A 17,502-nucleotide genomic window follows, 5' to 3' on the forward strand; every position below is an offset into this window, starting at 1 on the left:
AGAGAAATAGAGGAGGTGCGGGGGATGTGGAGGGGGGGGGGGAGGCGGCTGCGTAAACAGAGCGACCACGCAGCCAGACAATACGAAACGACGGCGGCCCAGCTTTCAAGCGACGCAGTAATGGCGGCAGCACGTGCGCGAGGTTACCAAAAGCTGCACCTTTCTGCTTCTGTAGAAAGTCGATTGTTCTCTGCAGTATTGTGGACTTGTCCATCTTGAGGGGGTGTCCATGCCCCTGGAGCATTGTGCAAAGTTCTTTGATGAGGACATTGAATTGGTCTCGTCTTTTCTTTTCAGATTTGTTGCGCGAAGCCCTGGCAAACACAAAGCAGAGAGAAGAAAGATTAACAGAAAAACCCCTGGACATACAGCAACAGCAATTCCCCCGCCGCCCCCTGCATCTGATTGTACGGCAACCGCCAGAGCACAATGTCAACATTGTGCCTGGTAAATAAAACAGCCTTTATTACATTGTAATAACACCTTGCAAATGAAAAACATCTACCTCCTTTCCGAGGGGTTCTTTTTTTAAAAACGTTTATTTTTTTAGTTATGTTGCAACAATACTTTTATTTTTGAAATGGTTGAGAGACCTAACATTACCTTTTGGAAACAACAATCGGAGCATGAGACTAGGGCTGGGTTGTCGCTTAATTATTAAATTGATTGGTGTTAAGAAAAAAAAAATACACGGCTTAATTCAGTGCTGGAAATGGGCAAACACGTATTGGGGGCTCCCTCTCATCCTTGGAGGGCGGGGCCATGGGGGCGTAGTCCCAGACCAGGTCAGCAATACAGTGGGCCTCATTACACGGATGGCGGTAAGGATTTACCGGTACCGGTAAAATACCAGTACCGGTAAATCCTTACCGCCTTACTACGAGGTCCCTTTGCGGGTTGGGGGATTTAACGCCTGCTTTTTGCAGGCATTAAAAACCAACCCGCAAAGGGACCCAGGGAGCTAATTACGGTCATCTTGTGATGTCATCTTTGATGTCCTGGGTGTAAGTCTTAGCAGTGCACGGTGGTGGTGCAATTTATGGTTGCTTAGCTTACCATAACTGGCGAATTTCAGGGTTTTTTTGATTTTACTTGTAACCATAATGTCCTTTTAACAACTTTTTTTTACTGAATTTCATAGGTTTTTATTAGTGCAACTTTACCATAACGTCCCTTTAACAAAGTTTTTTCATTAAAATTCATAGGTTTTTATTAGTGCAACTTAACCATAATGTCCCTTTAACAAAGTTTTTTCATTGAATTTCATAGGTTTTTATTAGTGCAACTTAATCATAACGTCCCTTGAACAAAGTTTTTTAATTGAATTTCATAGGTTTTTATTAGTCCAACTTAACCATAACGTCTCTTTAACAATGTTTTTTCAGTGAATTTCATGAGTTTTTACCAGTGCATGCTATTTTCCTAAAACTTACTAATATCATACTTACCAAATAGAACAATATGTGTCCAATTTACAAAGTGTCACCTTAAAACTCTGCCATTTCCCACCTTCTAGAATCATTTTTAACACTTCTATACACTTTTTGCAACTATTTCAACCAGTTTTGCATCCGTAGATATCTACGAACATCTGACTTCATTGCGGACCTTCCGGATAGTGCCAAATGACCATACGCTGGCACGCGGAATGATGACGTGTCCGAGAACCCATCCGCGCTTCACGATAAGATCCGTCCTTCGCAGACAGTTTGGAACTGCATTTTCTACTGATCTAGGAACTTTCAACTTCAAAATTTCCCTTGCACACCTCCTACACGTTTTCGTACTCATTATCCATTACCAATCTAGTACACAGTACATACTTGGAAGAATTTTATCAAAACTGCTATTTATCTTAAAAATGGCATCAGTTATTGCCATCCCCCATCCCCAAGAGCCATCACCACCACCAGCTGGAGGACCTTCACAACAAAAAAAGCACAGTACTTTCAAAGACAATGAAGAGGACCAAGAAGATGAGGTAGAGGAAGGGCCTACTTCTAGCAGCAAGATCTAATCATGGGTGTACCAGTTCTTTGCTACTGTTGGGAGTGTACCAAAGGCTGAAGCTACCAAAGTGAAATGCACTGAGTGCAATTTTGTAATCAGTCGCAGACTACCTGGACAGTACTCCCAAAGCGGGAACCCAGGGTGCTAAAACATAGATTTGTCTTCCTACAGCGGGATGCCTGCGGCGTCCCGCTGTAAGAAGGAAGGAAAATCGTTTTCCAAGACAGCCAACATGGAAAGAGAAGGCAGGGCTCCATACACAGCCCCTCTTCCCTTGCCATGGCAGCCCGCAAAACTCTATGAACATATTACCACAAGCACTTTTTTCCCTTTCAAACCTATCCTACCTTCTAATATCTTTACCACATAGCCGGTCCCAGGTATACATAGCCACTGTAACACCATTTTTCGTCCCTAGCGGTCATGGCCAGTAGCCAGATTGTCCGTGCAATAACCTTATGCCATGACCCAGACAATCTGGCTACTGCCCACTGCCCACGGCCACAGGCTATACCTCAGTCACCAAAGGTATATGACTATTTTTTGTACCTACATTATTACACTTGTCAAAAAATAGAACACAGGCACATTTGCAAAACCATGCTTTAATGTCATTGCCAATGCTCCTCACGAGTTTGCTCGAAATCCACCCATGTTTTATTTTTTAAAAAGTCTCAAAATGTATGTACATACAATAGTCAAATAACTTAGCCCACACTCGACAAAATCCATTCAGTCTTTACACAAACATTGAAGGTTTGGTCTATAATGTTTCTCAAAACCTTTGTCCACATTTGTCAAATAGCAACAAAGTTATAAGCCATCAAAAAATGTTGAGATCCACCCTCTAATTTCGCCCCCTCTTGAGAAAATCCCACCAAACTTTAGAATACCATTTATATCTAGATCCAAAATCGTTTTGCCAAATGTTGTGCAGTTTCGTCAAATGACACCACATTTATATGCCTTTACAATATTTTGGGATCCCCCTCTAATTTTGCCCCCTCTTGACAGAATCCCCCAAAAAATGGCAAAACTGCTTTTCCCCAACCCTGTAATGCAGAAATAGGTACAGATGTCCTCGGACATCTGAAGTGTCCCCAAACACTACAGGACTGTCCCAGGACATCCAGAGTGTTCGCGGACCTTCGGGGGGTGAAACAACCCATTTTTGGCTTCTTATGGCCATATCCAATTGAATCATCACCTCCCCCACCTCCCTAGAGATTGTTTGTCGAGTTTGACAAGTGAAATGCTGCTTTTTAAAAAAATGTTTTCACCGCGCTCTTCACGGACCCCAAAAAAGTCTGCAAATCCAAGATGGCGGGCGTTTCTTGAAATCAGACGCATTTCATGTTTTCTCATCATCCAATCAGCGGACGTGTCCCGGTGTCCGCAGACTACGCAAAAGTCTGCAAATTTTTCTGGCCAATCGGAGGCCAGTCCGCGGTGAGCATAGCCAATCAGAGGCCAGTCCGCGGACTGAACAGGGAAGTGAGTCCACGGACCAGACATAGATATCAGTAATTGTTTTGCCTTACGTTTTGGTCATTTAAAAAAAAAACGACTGGACGGATTTACACCAAATAAAAAAAAGCACGCTTTCGGGACCAAGCCGCCACTCCTGCCACAAATTTGGTGAAAATCCGTCCAGCGGTTTGGGCTGTAGGCATGAGCAAAGTTTTTTCCCATTATGTCTATGGGAAAAAAAGACATTTTGGGACCCCCCTATAACTTTGACCCCCCTGGACCAAACCTTACCAAACTTTGCAAAACAATTCAGAGTGGGCCATATACTTTGTTTTGCAAAGTTTGGTGAGGATTCGTCCAGGGGGAGCAAAGTTATAAGCCGCCCAAAAAGTGCTCTTCCTATGGATACAGCAACTTAACCATAACTACATGGCCACTATATATATATATATATATATATATATATATATATATATATATATATAACTTATCCCCAGTCTTTCTGAAGAGAAATGCAATATCGGGCGTCCACAACAAACTGGCTCGCCTGATATGTTGAAATAATGATTTTGAGCCTAATTGTCAACCTCAGGTGGTTTACAGGTCTTTTGCTAGAGCCCAACTGCTCCCCCATCAAGATGATTGACACATTGCTCAATTCCTGGTGATAGACACGTGCAACTGCTCGATGCTTCTAAAACCTTATCCCTCGCTCTCCCCCTGCATTCCCACCTCTACCGTTACCCTCATTGTTCTCTTCCTTTTGGGAGGTGGCTCCACCTTCTTCCCCCCTTTCCAAATCCCTTCTCCTCACCCGAGATTCCCCCTCCCCCCAGTGTTCTGCCACTCCCTTCCACCACTGCCCCCGCCTCGCCTTGCATTTGGGCTCCCTGCTCGTCAGTAGCTGGTCTATCAGTGGAACCTGTCAATCATATTCAAAAGTCGATCCTTCCGGCCTGTCGACCAGTTACTGACAACTAGATACACCCATCTATATACCCTGAGCATCGAGCAGTAGACCCACTACCTAAGAAGCTCTGTCTGCCATTGTCTGATTTATTGGGGCCTGATCTTGGCCAAAACCTTGCTTTAAGTATACTTCTAGTTACTCCTAGTCTGTTTGTCATTTAAAGTGGAAGAAGAACTCCACCAGGTCTTAATAAATGATAGATGCTGCCAGTGCTGCCACTATACGTAGTCTGTCACTTAGTCAATGGGAAGCCTTTTCCTGATTTTATGATGTTGTCATACACCCCATTATAATCGAGCCTAGAGTCAACATTGAGCATTAGAACGCACGCGCTCCATTACTCAAAACAGAACAAAGATCATTCCCCAACCCGGAACCACACAAAACAACTAAATATGTCACGTTTGTTTGCATTACATGTCTGAACGTCACAATATGAAGTTGCATGTGTCAGGAACACTAAGCAGCTGCAGTGCTACAAAGAGTCTCTCTGTATTCATTTCAATATAACTTTTGGTAGAATAGTCAGTGATATCATTTAATGGCCAGAGATCACTGTCTCTTGTATGTGGCCAGCCCACATGTTCTAAACATGTATGGTTTTGAAACTCTACCTTGTGGAGAGCCCTAGATTCTGAAGAGCGTGCCTACAGTGCATGATCCTAGTGGAAGGGGTTGGGTGTGGTGTGAGGGTCTTAGAGTGAGACCTGTCCTATGTCAGGGGCCTTAACCAAACGTATGTAACTAAGCCAGTTTGTGCTTTCTTCAAGCCTGAAGGGACTCAGTTTGGCCAGTCCCCCATTATCTTCTAGCCATCAAACGTATGTCATCTTAGGATTCTTGAAGAAGGTTGTATGACCACTTGATGGCCATCCTAACAGAGTGTCAATTGGAAAGCTTGAGGTGATCAGGGAAAACTGTGGGCCTCATTACAACCCTAGCGTTGGACCATGGTGCTATTAGCACCATGTCCATGCCGGATTCCGCCATGTTGGATGGCGGATTTAGCGCCCCATTCCAAGGTTGGCGGGGCGGTAAATCCCCATTCACCATTGCCCCTTCCCATTCCCATTTTTGCCCCATAGGGCTCAATGGGGATGGGGAAGGCGCTAATTACGGCACCGTAAATTACGGTGCCGTAATTAGCACCAAGGTCGCTTAGCGCCTTGGACTTTAACGCCTGCAAAAAGCAGGCGTTAAAGTGGGAATCTGGCGCTAAGGGTTTAACGGCACCACAGCCTTTTACGGCGCCGTTAACCCCTTAACGCCAGGGTTGTAATGAGGCCCTGTGTGTATTAAGACAACCATGCACCACATAATGTCAAACCCTCCTCCAAACCACATAAAACCGTATTTGCATGTTAAAAATGGACCTTTAGGCTGACACCCCTTGGCCCTTCCCCCACATCCCCAAAGTTAGCCAGAGGTTAATTATTTAAGATCTACATACATGCTAAAAGGCACATCTGAAATCAACATGCTGTATGTGCCCCATCATTTAAAGGAACATGCTTAGAGCCCTTGACGCTTCTCCACAATTTGCGATAGCAAAATAAGCTAATAACATACAATGTGTGAACATGCACAGAAAACCCAGGACAGAACAGAATAATGGTGTAATGGGAAGTGTGGAAACAGTGAGGCATGTTATCATAGAAAACAAAGAGCACAATAACAGCAGGTTGTATAATATATGTGTCTAAGGTCGTGAAAAGTCTATGGTGCTAGACTTTTCTTTTATCCAAACGCTTGCTATGGGACCTTTTTTAATGGGCGTGTATTCAGGGCCTAGATCAGAAATAAAGGGCACCATATTGAAATTCGTGGCAGAAAGAACCTGCTGCAAAAAAAGTGACAGACAAAATCTTCCTAAGAGTCCATTTCACTCAAGCGGGAGCAAATCACTGCCGATGTCGGAGGAGAGGGCCACCGCAATGGATTGGGGTGATCAGGGCCTGCTGTGTGGGAGGAAGACGTTCCAGATGTGAGAAGCATTTGTAAAAGTCAAAAACAGGATGTGCAGCCGCTGGATGAATGCTGTGATCCTCCTCCGGTTGATGCTCCTGCTGCATGTCCATCCTAGCGGGAGCGCTTGTTCGACAGCAAGAGATCAGCACATTAAGTGAATGCAGATAGCAGCTGCTTGCCGAGATAGAAGTACTAAGAGTGTCAGCAGCTGTTGCCTGAGTTTAGAAGAGTGCAGGCCCTATATTCAATCGTAGGTTCAACATTGCAGCATTCCTGCAAAAATGACACACTTTCGATGTGAGCAGATTATTTCTCATAATTGTAGGTTTTTGCAAAGTTTTTTCAGTTCACTTTGTTTGTAAATGTCACATGTTTTTCTCTTTACAGCATTCCATCAAGAGTTAACAACCATTGGCTTGTGGAATCTTTATTCTCACTTCCTGGCATAGAGCTTTCGGGACCAAAGACAATAGTTTCTTGCAGTTTTCATTACTGTTTCCTTCAGAGACCTTTTGGGTTGATCTGGAAAGTCTTTCTTTCCTTGTAACTAGTGGGGCTTGTGTGGCCACAGATTCCAGTCACTGTTCTATGGCTCCCAGGAAATCGATGGCTCAAAAGCTGGCAAACAGAAGAAGTAGGATCACACTGGAGAGGTCTCAGGGGGGAGGCTGATCTACTTTGGCAACTCCACTTCAGTCCTTCACAAAGGAGTACAAAGCGATTCAGCAGTCAATGGGAACTGCACCACATAATTATTATGTGCAGTATAGACTGTTTATGTTCGGAGTTTATAGGGAAATCCCTGTCTTTGGTGGCCGGATTTATCCTGCTTCTGCAGCATTCGATAAAAACCTGTTTGAAATGGATCGCCTTCTCCCCTTCATTCTTCATCACCTAACTGCAAAATATGGCTGCCTGCAAACCCACGGTCAAAACATGACGCAGGACATGAAGTAGACAGATGTATGGTGAGCATGCAGTCTTCATTGAGTAGGACCGAGATAGAACCTTGAAGATTACAACTGCCAGTGGGTAGTCATTACACCCCGGGAAACTAACCTCAGTAGATAAAAGGGCAGGAAGAGCTGTGAGCTTTGGTAACCGGAAGTATTGCAGATAGTAGTAATTGAGGCACTGAGCTATCTCGGTTCTATAAAAACAAAAAAGGTAAATTAATCCTGTGTCAAGGAAGGACAGAAAGAGCCAGGTTCACAGGAAGTATTATGCACAGTATTAAATTAAGTATTTTGTCAACACGGTCCTGAAGAAAGTGGCTAATAATAGACTGATGCCGCTGAAACCGGTCGACAACAAATAAGGCAATTTTTAAAGAAAATAAATGATCAGTGGTGATTTTAAATATGGGGTTGAGATACCCTGAAGGGAAACACATATGAGGGTAAATAAAAATGAAGTACCTCAATGGAGCTATTCCTGTTTTTCAAGTTTGAACGGTATTTTTATGTTGTTTGCTTTGGAATCATTAGTTCACTTTGTGAACCATAGGCATAGTATGATTGCTGTACTGTCTTTAGTAGATTTCTTTTAGTCGCCTATTGAAATATGTTGCTATAGAAATGGTGCGTAAAGAATGTTTAATGTTAGATGTGTACAGTGGGTGGGATACCTGTCAATTTGAAAAAATATAAAAGGATACAAAAAATAAAGTGAGTACAATTAGATGTGGTGAGAGAAGGATGTTTCCCTTGCCTTCCTTTTTCTTTTTTTTTCTCCATCCACTGTCATATATAGGCGGCTCACTACCTACCCTACGGAAAGGTGTGGCTACTATCAGGAACAGTTAGCTTTCTCTGTCTCCTCTGAAATGAAGCACTGTGGTTGTTGATGTTAATGTTAAAGGATATTTGTACCACACACTATCACCACTGGAGTGATCCCCTGGCGCTCTGGCAGCTCTGAAAGAGGGGAAAAGGGAGGGCGAGTTAGTGGGAGGAAGCTGGAAAAGTGCAAGAGAACAGTGATGCGCTGTTGGCGGCCTCAGCCCGGTGGGTCCATTTGCTGGGTCTGAGGTGTTTGTGGCCGGTAGTTGTTGTGTACTGTTGTGTGAGTCTATGTGTGTTTTGTTTTGTTGTTGCAGTGTAGTGAAGTTTGTGCGGTTTGTTGTGCTGTAGGCTTGTGGTTGTGTTTGGTTTAGAGTTTGAGAGGTGTATGCAGAGGGGGGAAATTGTTAGTGGATTGGTTAATTGGTATTTCTGTCTCGAAATGAGGCGCTGGGATTCCGTAATCTCCCCAGATGGGGTCTGGGAGCATTTCTGCACCTCTGTCCTGATCTGGGCTTGTCCGGTACTCACAGTCCCTTTCACACCTGGCCTCCACTTTCATCAACTTCCTTCACAACTTTACCTGCTTTCCTTTGCCTCTCATACGGCCAGTGTCCATGCTAATGTCCACAACTTAGTTTGAGTGTGGTGAGTGCTAACATTCAAACAACTCTATATCAGTGTGATACCTGGTAGCAACTATGAGGCAGGTGAGGTTGTTGGCTGGGGATGCTGATTCTGTCCTTATGGGTGTCGCTTGTGTTCTATTTGACTTGGTGTTACCTATCTAGTTGTGGTAAGAGTTTCTCTGGTCGGTTCTGGGTGTCCTCTTAAGTTTAGTCATCCTTTTTCCTTTCTGTTGTTTCATTTTTTTCAGTTTGAATCTGTGGTGTTGAAGCAAGGTTTTTAGTAATTTTATGAATTGTAGGTGATCTTTGGTGTTTCTTATTTCTTTTGGGATGTTGTTCCAGGTTTTTGCAGCCAAGTGGGAGCAGGAGGCACCTCCAAGTTTTTTCTTAAGGTATGGTTTTTGTTCCAGGTGGATTTCGTTGCTTGACCTGAGGAGTCTCGTTGGCTTGTAGATTGTTATTTTCTTTTGTAGGAATTCTGCTCCTTGTCCGCTGATTGCCCTGTGTGTTATGCACATTGTTTTGAAGGTGATGCAATGTTTTACTGCGAGCCAGTGTAGTGCTTTTAGGGCAGGAGTGATGTGCTCTCTTCTGGATAGTTTAAAGAGTAGTCTGGCTGCTTTATTTTGGATCCATTGTAGTTTCTTCAGGAGGTATTCTGGTGTTCCGAGGTAGAGGCTGTTTGCATAGTCGATTCTTGACATGATGAGGGCGACTATTGTGAGTGGTTTGTGCATGAAGGAGAGCAAAGGTAGGATTCTTCTTGCCGTGTGGAGGAGGAAGAAGCATTTCTTGATGATTGTATTTATTTATGGTTCTAAGGTTAGGGTGTTGTCCATCAGGACTCCCAGACTTTTTACTACCTTACATGGTGTTGGTGCGGTTCCCATTTCCGTTGGCCACGTAATGGCATTTTCGTTCTCTTGGTTTTTGGATATGATCATGATTTCTGTCTTTCCTGGGTTGATTTTCAGATTGTTGGCATCCATCCAGTTGAAGACTTCTTTTAGACACTGTAGATGATTTGGGTGTTATCTGCGTAGTTGTAGCATGTAATGTTGTATTTTTTGAAGTTTCTGATAACTGGAGTCTAGTAGATGTTGAAGTACAGTGGTGATAGTGAGGATCCTTGTGGTACTCCAGAGTCATTAACTCGTGGGGTGGATTGAAGGGTTTAATCCATACAGTTTCTGTTCTGTCTGCTAGAAATGATTTATTCCAGAGTAGTGCCATGTCTGTTATGCCTATGTCTTCTAGTCTTTTGGTTAGGGTGTCATGGCTAACTGTGTCGAAGGCTGCAGAGAGGTCGAGCAGAATAAGGGCTGAGGTTGTGTTTGAGTCTGCGTTAGTTTTTAGGTCGTCCCAGATGGATAGTAGTGCTGTTTCTGTTCCTCTTGCGGGTCTGAAACCGCCTTGAGCTTGGTCTAGCAGGTGGTGTTTTTCTACATGTTCTTGGGTTAGTTTGTATAAGTAGGTTTCAAGGAGTTTTGCTCGGTAGGGAATGTTTGAAATCGGCCTGTAGTTGGAGAGGTCTTCTACGTCGCCACTTGTGTTTTTTAAAAGTGGCTTGATATATGCTAATTTGAAGGTCCTTGGTACAGTTCCTGTTGCTAGTGATAGATTTAGAAGGTTTCTGTAGTATTCTGCTGGCGTTCTTTGTGTGAGGATTGATTTGTGGATGTCCGGGGGACAGGGATCCATGAGTGATCCTGCTTTCTTGCTATGTTTGACCAACATGGCAAATGTCTATGAAACACCTGTTTGAGGGTCCCCTGTCCAATGTGATTAAAACTTAGGCCCTGATTCATGGAATTATTTGTGTGTAAAACGGGGATATTATGCACAGTATTAAATTAAGTATTTTGTCAACACGGTCCTGAAGAAAATGGCTAATAATAGACTGATGCCGCTGAAACCGGTCGACAACAAATAAGGCAATTTTTAAAGAAAATAAATGATCAGTGTTGATTTTAAATATGGGGTTGAGATACCCTGAAGGGAACCACATATGAGGGTAAATAAAAATGAAGTACCTCAATGGAGCTATTCCTGTTTTTCAAGTTTGAACGGTATATTTATGTTGTTTGCTTTGGAATCATTAGTTCACTTTGTGAACCATAGGCATAGTATGATTGCTGTACTGTCTTTAGTAGATTTCTTTTAGTCGCCTATTGAGATATGTTGCTATAGAAATGGTGCGTAAAGAATGTTAAATGTTAGATGTGTACAGTGGGTGGGATACCTGTCAATTTGAAAAAATATAAAAGGATACAAAAAATAAAGTGAGTACAATTAGATGTTGTGAGAGAAGGATGTTTCCCTTGCCTTCCTTTTTCTTTTTTTTTCTCCATCCACTGTCATATATAGGCGGCTCACTACCTACCCTACGGAAAGGTGTGGCTACTATCAGGAACAGTTAGCTTTCTCTGTCTCCTCTGAAATGAAGCACTGTGGTTGTTGATGTTAATGTTAAAGGATATTTGTACCACACACTATCACCACTGGAGTGGTCTCCTGGCGCTCTGGCAGCTCTGAAAGAGGGGAAAAGGGAGGGCGAGTTAGTGGGAGGAAGCTGGAAAAGTGCAAGAGAACAGTGAAGCACTGTTGGCGGCCTCAGCCTGGTGGGTCCATTGGCTGAGTCTGAGGTGTTTGTGGCCGGTAGTTGTTGTGTACTGTTGTGTGAGTCTATGTGTGTTTTGTTTTGTTGTTGCAGTGTAGTGAAGTTTGTGCGGTTTGTTGTGCTGTAGGCTTGTGGTTGTGTTTGGTTTAGAGTTTGAGAGGTGTATGCAGAGGGGGGAATTGTTAGTGGATTGGTTAATTGGTATTTCTGTCTCGAAATGAGGCGCTGGGATTCCGTAATCTCCCCAGATGGGGTCTGGGAGCATTTCTGCACCTTTGTCCTGATCTGGGCTTGTCCGGTACTCACAGTCCCTTTCACACCTGGCCTCCACTTTCATCAACTTCCTTCACAACTTTACCTGCCTTCCTTTGCCTCTCATACGGCCAGTGTCCATGCTAATGTCCACAACTTAGTTTGAGTGTGGTGAGTGCTAACATTCAAACAACTCTATATCAGTGTGATACCTGGTAGCAACTATGAGGCAGGTGAGGTTGTTGGCTGGGGATGCTGATTCTGTCCTTATGGGTGTCGCTTGTGTTCTATTTGACTTGGTGTTACCTATCTAGTTGTGGTAAGAGTTTCTCTGGTCAGTTCTGGGTGTCCTCTTAAGTTTAGTCATCCTTTTTCCTTTCTGTTGTTTAATTTTTTTCAGTTTGAATCTGTGGTGTTGAAGCAAGGTTTTTAGTAATTTTATGAATAGTAGGTGATCTTTGGTGTGTCTTATTTCTTTTGGGATGTTGTTCCTGGTTTTTGCAGCCAAGTGGGAGAAGGAGGCACCTCCAAGTTTTTTCATAAGGTATGGTTTTTGTTCTAGGTGGATTTCGTTTCTTGACCTGAGGAGTCTCGTTGGCTTGTAGATTGTTATTTTCTTTTGTAGGAATTCTGCTCCTTGTCCGCTGATTGCCCTGTGTGTTATGCACATTGTTTTGAAGGTGATGCAATGTTTTACTGGGAGCCAGTGTAGTGTTTTTAGGGCAGGAGTGATGTGGTCTCTTCTGGATAGTTTGAAGAGTAGTCTGGCTGCTTTATTTTGGATCCATTGTAGTTTCTTCAGGAGGTATTCTGGTGTTCCGAGGTAGAGGCTGTTTGCATAGTCGATTCTTGACATGATGAGGGCGACTATTGTGAGTGGTTTGTGCATGAAGGAGAGAAAAGGTAGGATTCTTCTTGCCGTGTGGAGGAGGAAGAAGCATTTCTTGATGATTGCATTTATTTATGGTTCTAAGGTTAGGGTGTTGTCCATCAGGACTCCCAGACTTTTTACTACCTTAGATGGTGTTGGTGCGGTTCCCATTTCCGTTGGCCACGTAATGGCGTTTTCGTTCTCTTGGTTTTTGGATATGATCATGATTTTTGTCTTTCCTGGGTTGATTTTCAGATTGTTGGCATCCATCCAGTTGAAGACTTCTTTTAGACACTGTAGATGATTTGGGTGTCATCTGCGTAGTTGTAGCATGTAATGTTGTATTTTTTGAAGATTCTGATAACTGGAGTCTAGTAGATGTTGAAGTACAGTGGTGATAGTGAGGATTCTTGTGGTACTCCAGAGTCATTAACTCGTGGGGTGGATTGAAGGGTTTAATCCATACAGTTTCTGTTCTGTCTGCTAGGAATGATTTATTCCAGAGTAGTGCCATGTCTGTTATGCCTATGTCTTCTAGTCTTTTGGTTAGGGTGTCATGGCTAACTGTGTCGAAGGCTGCAGAGAGGTCGAGCAGAATAAGGGCTGAGGTTGTGTTTGAGTCTGCGTTAGTTTTTAGGTCGTCCCAGATGGATAGTAGTGCTGTTTCTGTTCCTCTTGCGGGTCTGAAACCGACTTGAGCTTGGTCTAGCAGGTGGTGTTTTTCTACATGTTCTTGGGTTAGTTTGTATAAGTAGGTTTCAAGGAGTTTTGCTGGGTAGGGAATGTTTGAGATCGGCCTGTAGTTGGAGAGGTCTTCTACGTCGCCACTTGTGTTTTTTAAAAGTGGCTTGATATATGCTGATTTGAAGGTCCTTGGTACAGTTCCTATTGCTAGTGATAGATTTAGAAGGTTTCTGTAGTATTCTGCTGGCGTTCTTTGTGTGAGGATTGATTTGTGGATGTCCGGGGGACAGGGATCCATGAGTGATCCTGCTTTCTTGCTATGTTTGACCAACACGGCGAATGTCTATGAAACACCTGTTTGAGGGTCCCCTGTCCAATGTGATTAAAACTTAGGCCCTGATTCATGGAATTATTTGTGTGTAAAACGGGGATATGCGTGCCATTCTGCCCGCAAATCCCCATTCACCAAACGGGGTTTTGCGGGCAGAATATCACTCAAATCCCCAGTTTACACTCAAATAATTCCATGAATCAGGGCCTTAGAGTTTAGGGCAGGTACGCACAGCTCATGTTCTGGTCCTCTTTTGTGAAAGTGGCTTCTAAACAATTCAGTGGGCACACATGTAAGTTCCTTTTGCCAAGTGGAATCAGCAAAGTGACACTTTGTGCCTCTGTCACTTTGGCTATATTGCCTGCAGTGGCACACCATGAGTTCAAAGGCCCCCCTTTTGTTGGAGGTGCTTGATGGAACACATATGAAGGGGATTGTCATTTCAGAAAACGCAGAGGGCTTTGACTACACTCATGGGCGAGAAGCCCTTCTGAGTACACATATGGAGGCACAGAAAAAGCAAAAATGTGGGGGCTTAGCACATAAGACAACATATTTGCAAAAAAAAAAATGTTTTTGTCCCAAATCCCATAATGCACTGATTTATTGCCCGTCTTACTGAATGGCATGTTATGCTTTGTTCATCATGTTTTTATACTGTGCCAAATCACCATGTAGTAGTCTCAGATCAATTAGGCTTGTCCGAGAGTTAACATATTGTGCCCCCACCAGGGGTATCTAGACCTTAATCTGCAGAAGGAAAAGGACAGTGATCGAAGTGAGCGGGAACGGTCGGGAGCGGTGTTCCACTAGTTGCGTTTTTGTTCTGTTTACATTCCTCTACATTTCTACAACCATATTCACCATTCTATATAGTGGATGTATCCATTCGCATCCCAGTGCAAGTGTAAAGTTGTAATAGGAGCCTTAGTTACTAGTCACTTAGACTCTTGCAATGCCCTGGCTGCAACACCTTACCACATGTTCTGCCTACCCTCTGCACTGCTGAAACGACAGTTCCACTACTTTCTTCGGTACCACATCTACCACTGGAAAAGGAGCAGGGTAAAGATAAAAGGATGGGAAAGAGAAGATGAATGTCAAGGTCAATGAGAGGGCCTTATCTAGAAACAGTGGGCTGTTTGTTCCCAAGAATCCATAAGCAGACCACGAGACAGAAGTGCAGCCTATCTTCCCCTTTTTCTTTAAAGATATACTTGGGGGCTTACAGGGCCAGGAGGAGGCAGTGGTAGTTACTTTACTATGATATATGTAATTGCATTTCTATTGTGCTCTGTTGTCTGAGTTTGTAGAGGTCTCCTTTTGAGTCTTGCCTTTTAGAAAAATAATGTAGCGACAGGTTCCTCTTTCTTTACTAGGTTTTCAGCGCAATGCATTCACCTGGGAACCGTAGGAACAGCAGGGCGGCGCATGACTGCGGCTAGCAGGACGGCCACGTCAATAGCAGGGGCCTCCCGGAGAGATGGCGGCGCCGCAGTTAAAGGCTATTGCTGTATTGCGTTCACGGCAGCCTGTGGTGCGTCGCAGGCCAGCGGTTTGTTGAAAGGGTTGTTTTATACTGGGGACAGATAGCTGGGAAAGGAAACAACCTCATAATTATGAAGGGGTGATATATCCGTGTGGGGCACCGCCTCTAGGACCCTGCTCAAGGACACATGATACTCAGGAAGATCTGTGCTGGCCTGACCTTTTCCTCTTTTAAGTCTGGTGTAATCCTAGTCGCTTTTATTGGGCTTTTGCAGATGGAATAGGGCTGTGCGAGCTTTCCAAATGTAGAACAAATGTAAGAATGTTTCCTTTATTTTGAATATGCCAAGACCTGGCCATGCTGATGGTTTCAGAGTCAGCTGAGTTGACACTTATTCCTGGAGGTATCACTACATATTATCCCCAACAAAAATATCACCGTAGATATGGCCGTTTGGTTCGCCATAGGAAATATTTTTGTTCGGGATATTATGTTGGAGTGGGGTTTGCGTGGATGTCCCCTGCACATTAAAAAATTAGTGAGGGTTACGGGGGTGTCCTCCGCAGGGTCCATGTGTGAATTTCGCGGCAGAAATATGCCGATATTTTTGCATCGTGATATTTTTGCGGCGGAATAAACACATGGAACCTTCCTGGAGGGGGTGCCCAAGGGTCCTTCAGACATACGCCACTTTCTGCGGTACTACCGTAAACCGATTCCAGCCGTGAGGCGCTGCATTGTTTTATATTCGCAATCACAGTCCTACGATTGCGTCAATTTGCTGATGTTTCCCCTGTATAGAATTGCGACCTTACACACCCCTGCTCTGTTGTAGGAGGGGCCTGTCAGGAGATGCTTGTTCTGAATACAGTGCTTTGGTTGCTTCTGATTCCTTTGACATGTCACATATGAAAGCTTTCCCACCCATGATCTGTGGTAAACCTGCAGGATCAGGTTGAGGTTCAACCAGGGTGGGCTCACCTCTTAGTCCTCTGAGGTTCCAATGGCAAACTTGGTAGCAACCCCTGTATAAAAAAAACAACTATTACCTAGAATCAGGGGTTTGCTCTGCTGCTTATATGGGCGTCGTCCTCTCACCTGGGTTTGCCACGTGTCAGAGGCGTTGCTAGGGGAGCGCTGAAGGGGCTATAGCCCCTGATCTTTTGGTTGTAGCCCCAGATAGAAGCTCAGGGGCTACAACCAAAAGGCTGGCTAACCCTGAGTCCCGACAGTCCCAATATTAGCGTAGCCCCAGATCTTTTACAATCCTAGCCACGCCCCTACGCCTCTCCTGTATTTGCTATGAGGGGTCCAGTGGCTGCCACACCCTGAATGCCTGTGATGCCTTAAGCCCTGGAAGCATTCTTGCAGCAGCTCAGAGTGGCTCCCTTCTTGACACGCTTTCCTCTGAAGGTGGTCCCTTCAGAGCTGTACCGACTATCTTGACAGAATCTGCACTATGAACCCACTGGATACCTTCCCATGAGGCACTTTGCTTGCAGGCACTTGACACAATTGCTTTCCTTCCACCCTTGCTTATTTTCTACTTGCTGCAGCTAGTCCCCCTTTTAATGGACCCTGGGGTCCATTCCCTCTGTAGCCAACTGCAACATTTGAGAAGATGTTGTCACCATATTATTTTCCTTCCGAGGTATCTGGTGTTCCTCCACCAATGTGTGCAATCTTTTAGGCTTTTCTGCTCGATTTAGCTCTCTGCAAACAGCCTGCCAGCACCCCTGTACTTTACATAGGGTTTGGCAAACAGTTTTCAGCAAAGTGTATCAAAGTGGTGGCTTGGGTGCCGAGCTTCCGGCCATTAGGGTAACACTGATACTGTGGGCAAACACTCCACATGCCCTGATTGGCTAGAAGGCTGGCCAATCCGGTTGCCAGAACTCTTTAGCACCTCTAGACGGAATGCCAGGCATTGCAGTTAATCACATCCAAGCTTGTCCCACAGGCCCCTGTTGGCAGAAATTGCAGTACAATTCTTGGAATTTTGTTCTGGAGTAGAACGAAATTGGGGAACAAAATCCATCTTTTACGATTCACCAGCTACATTTTACCCAACCCTACACAGAATGTTCTAATGTTGTTTCCTAAGTGCTACGTGTGATTCTGCAACACTACATCAGCAGATTTTGTTTTCATTTTAAACCCCCCATATAATTGCACCGCTTTGCGCTTCCTTCTTCAGTATAGTAATACCACAACTTATACGATAGTGCTATTCTTCACTGGGAGAAAACAACACAAACCCAATATCAGAACAAGTTTACGACCTCTGTTTTGTTATAGCACATGTTTTGATGTGTAGCCTATCATAATCATTGCCTCTTTTGGGCGTTTAAATATATATATGCACGGGCTTGCTTTTACAGATGTAGAAACGGTATTTAAAACAACTCTCCCTGGTCATTGTAAAAC

General features: G+C 44.0%; 1 protein-coding gene across 2 annotated transcripts in view; it reads right to left on the reverse strand.

Annotated features, from left to right (window-relative positions):
• PASD1 (PAS domain containing repressor 1) overlaps positions 1-17,502 on the reverse strand; it is a 622,352-nt gene that overhangs the window by 222,723 nt on the left and 382,127 nt on the right. For both annotated transcript variants that reach the window (XM_069612735.1, XM_069612734.1), the window contains one exon: positions 160-314. In XM_069612735.1, the coding sequence (XP_069468836.1) occupies positions 160-314 (155 nt within the window). The remainder of the gene's footprint in view (positions 1-159; positions 315-17,502) is intronic.

This window comes from Ambystoma mexicanum, chromosome 5p, assembly GCF_040938575.1.
Source record: "Ambystoma mexicanum isolate Mex_15411 chromosome 5p, UKY_AmexF1_1, whole genome shotgun sequence".
NCBI classification, from domain to species: Eukaryota; Metazoa; Chordata; class Amphibia; order Caudata; family Ambystomatidae; genus Ambystoma; species Ambystoma mexicanum.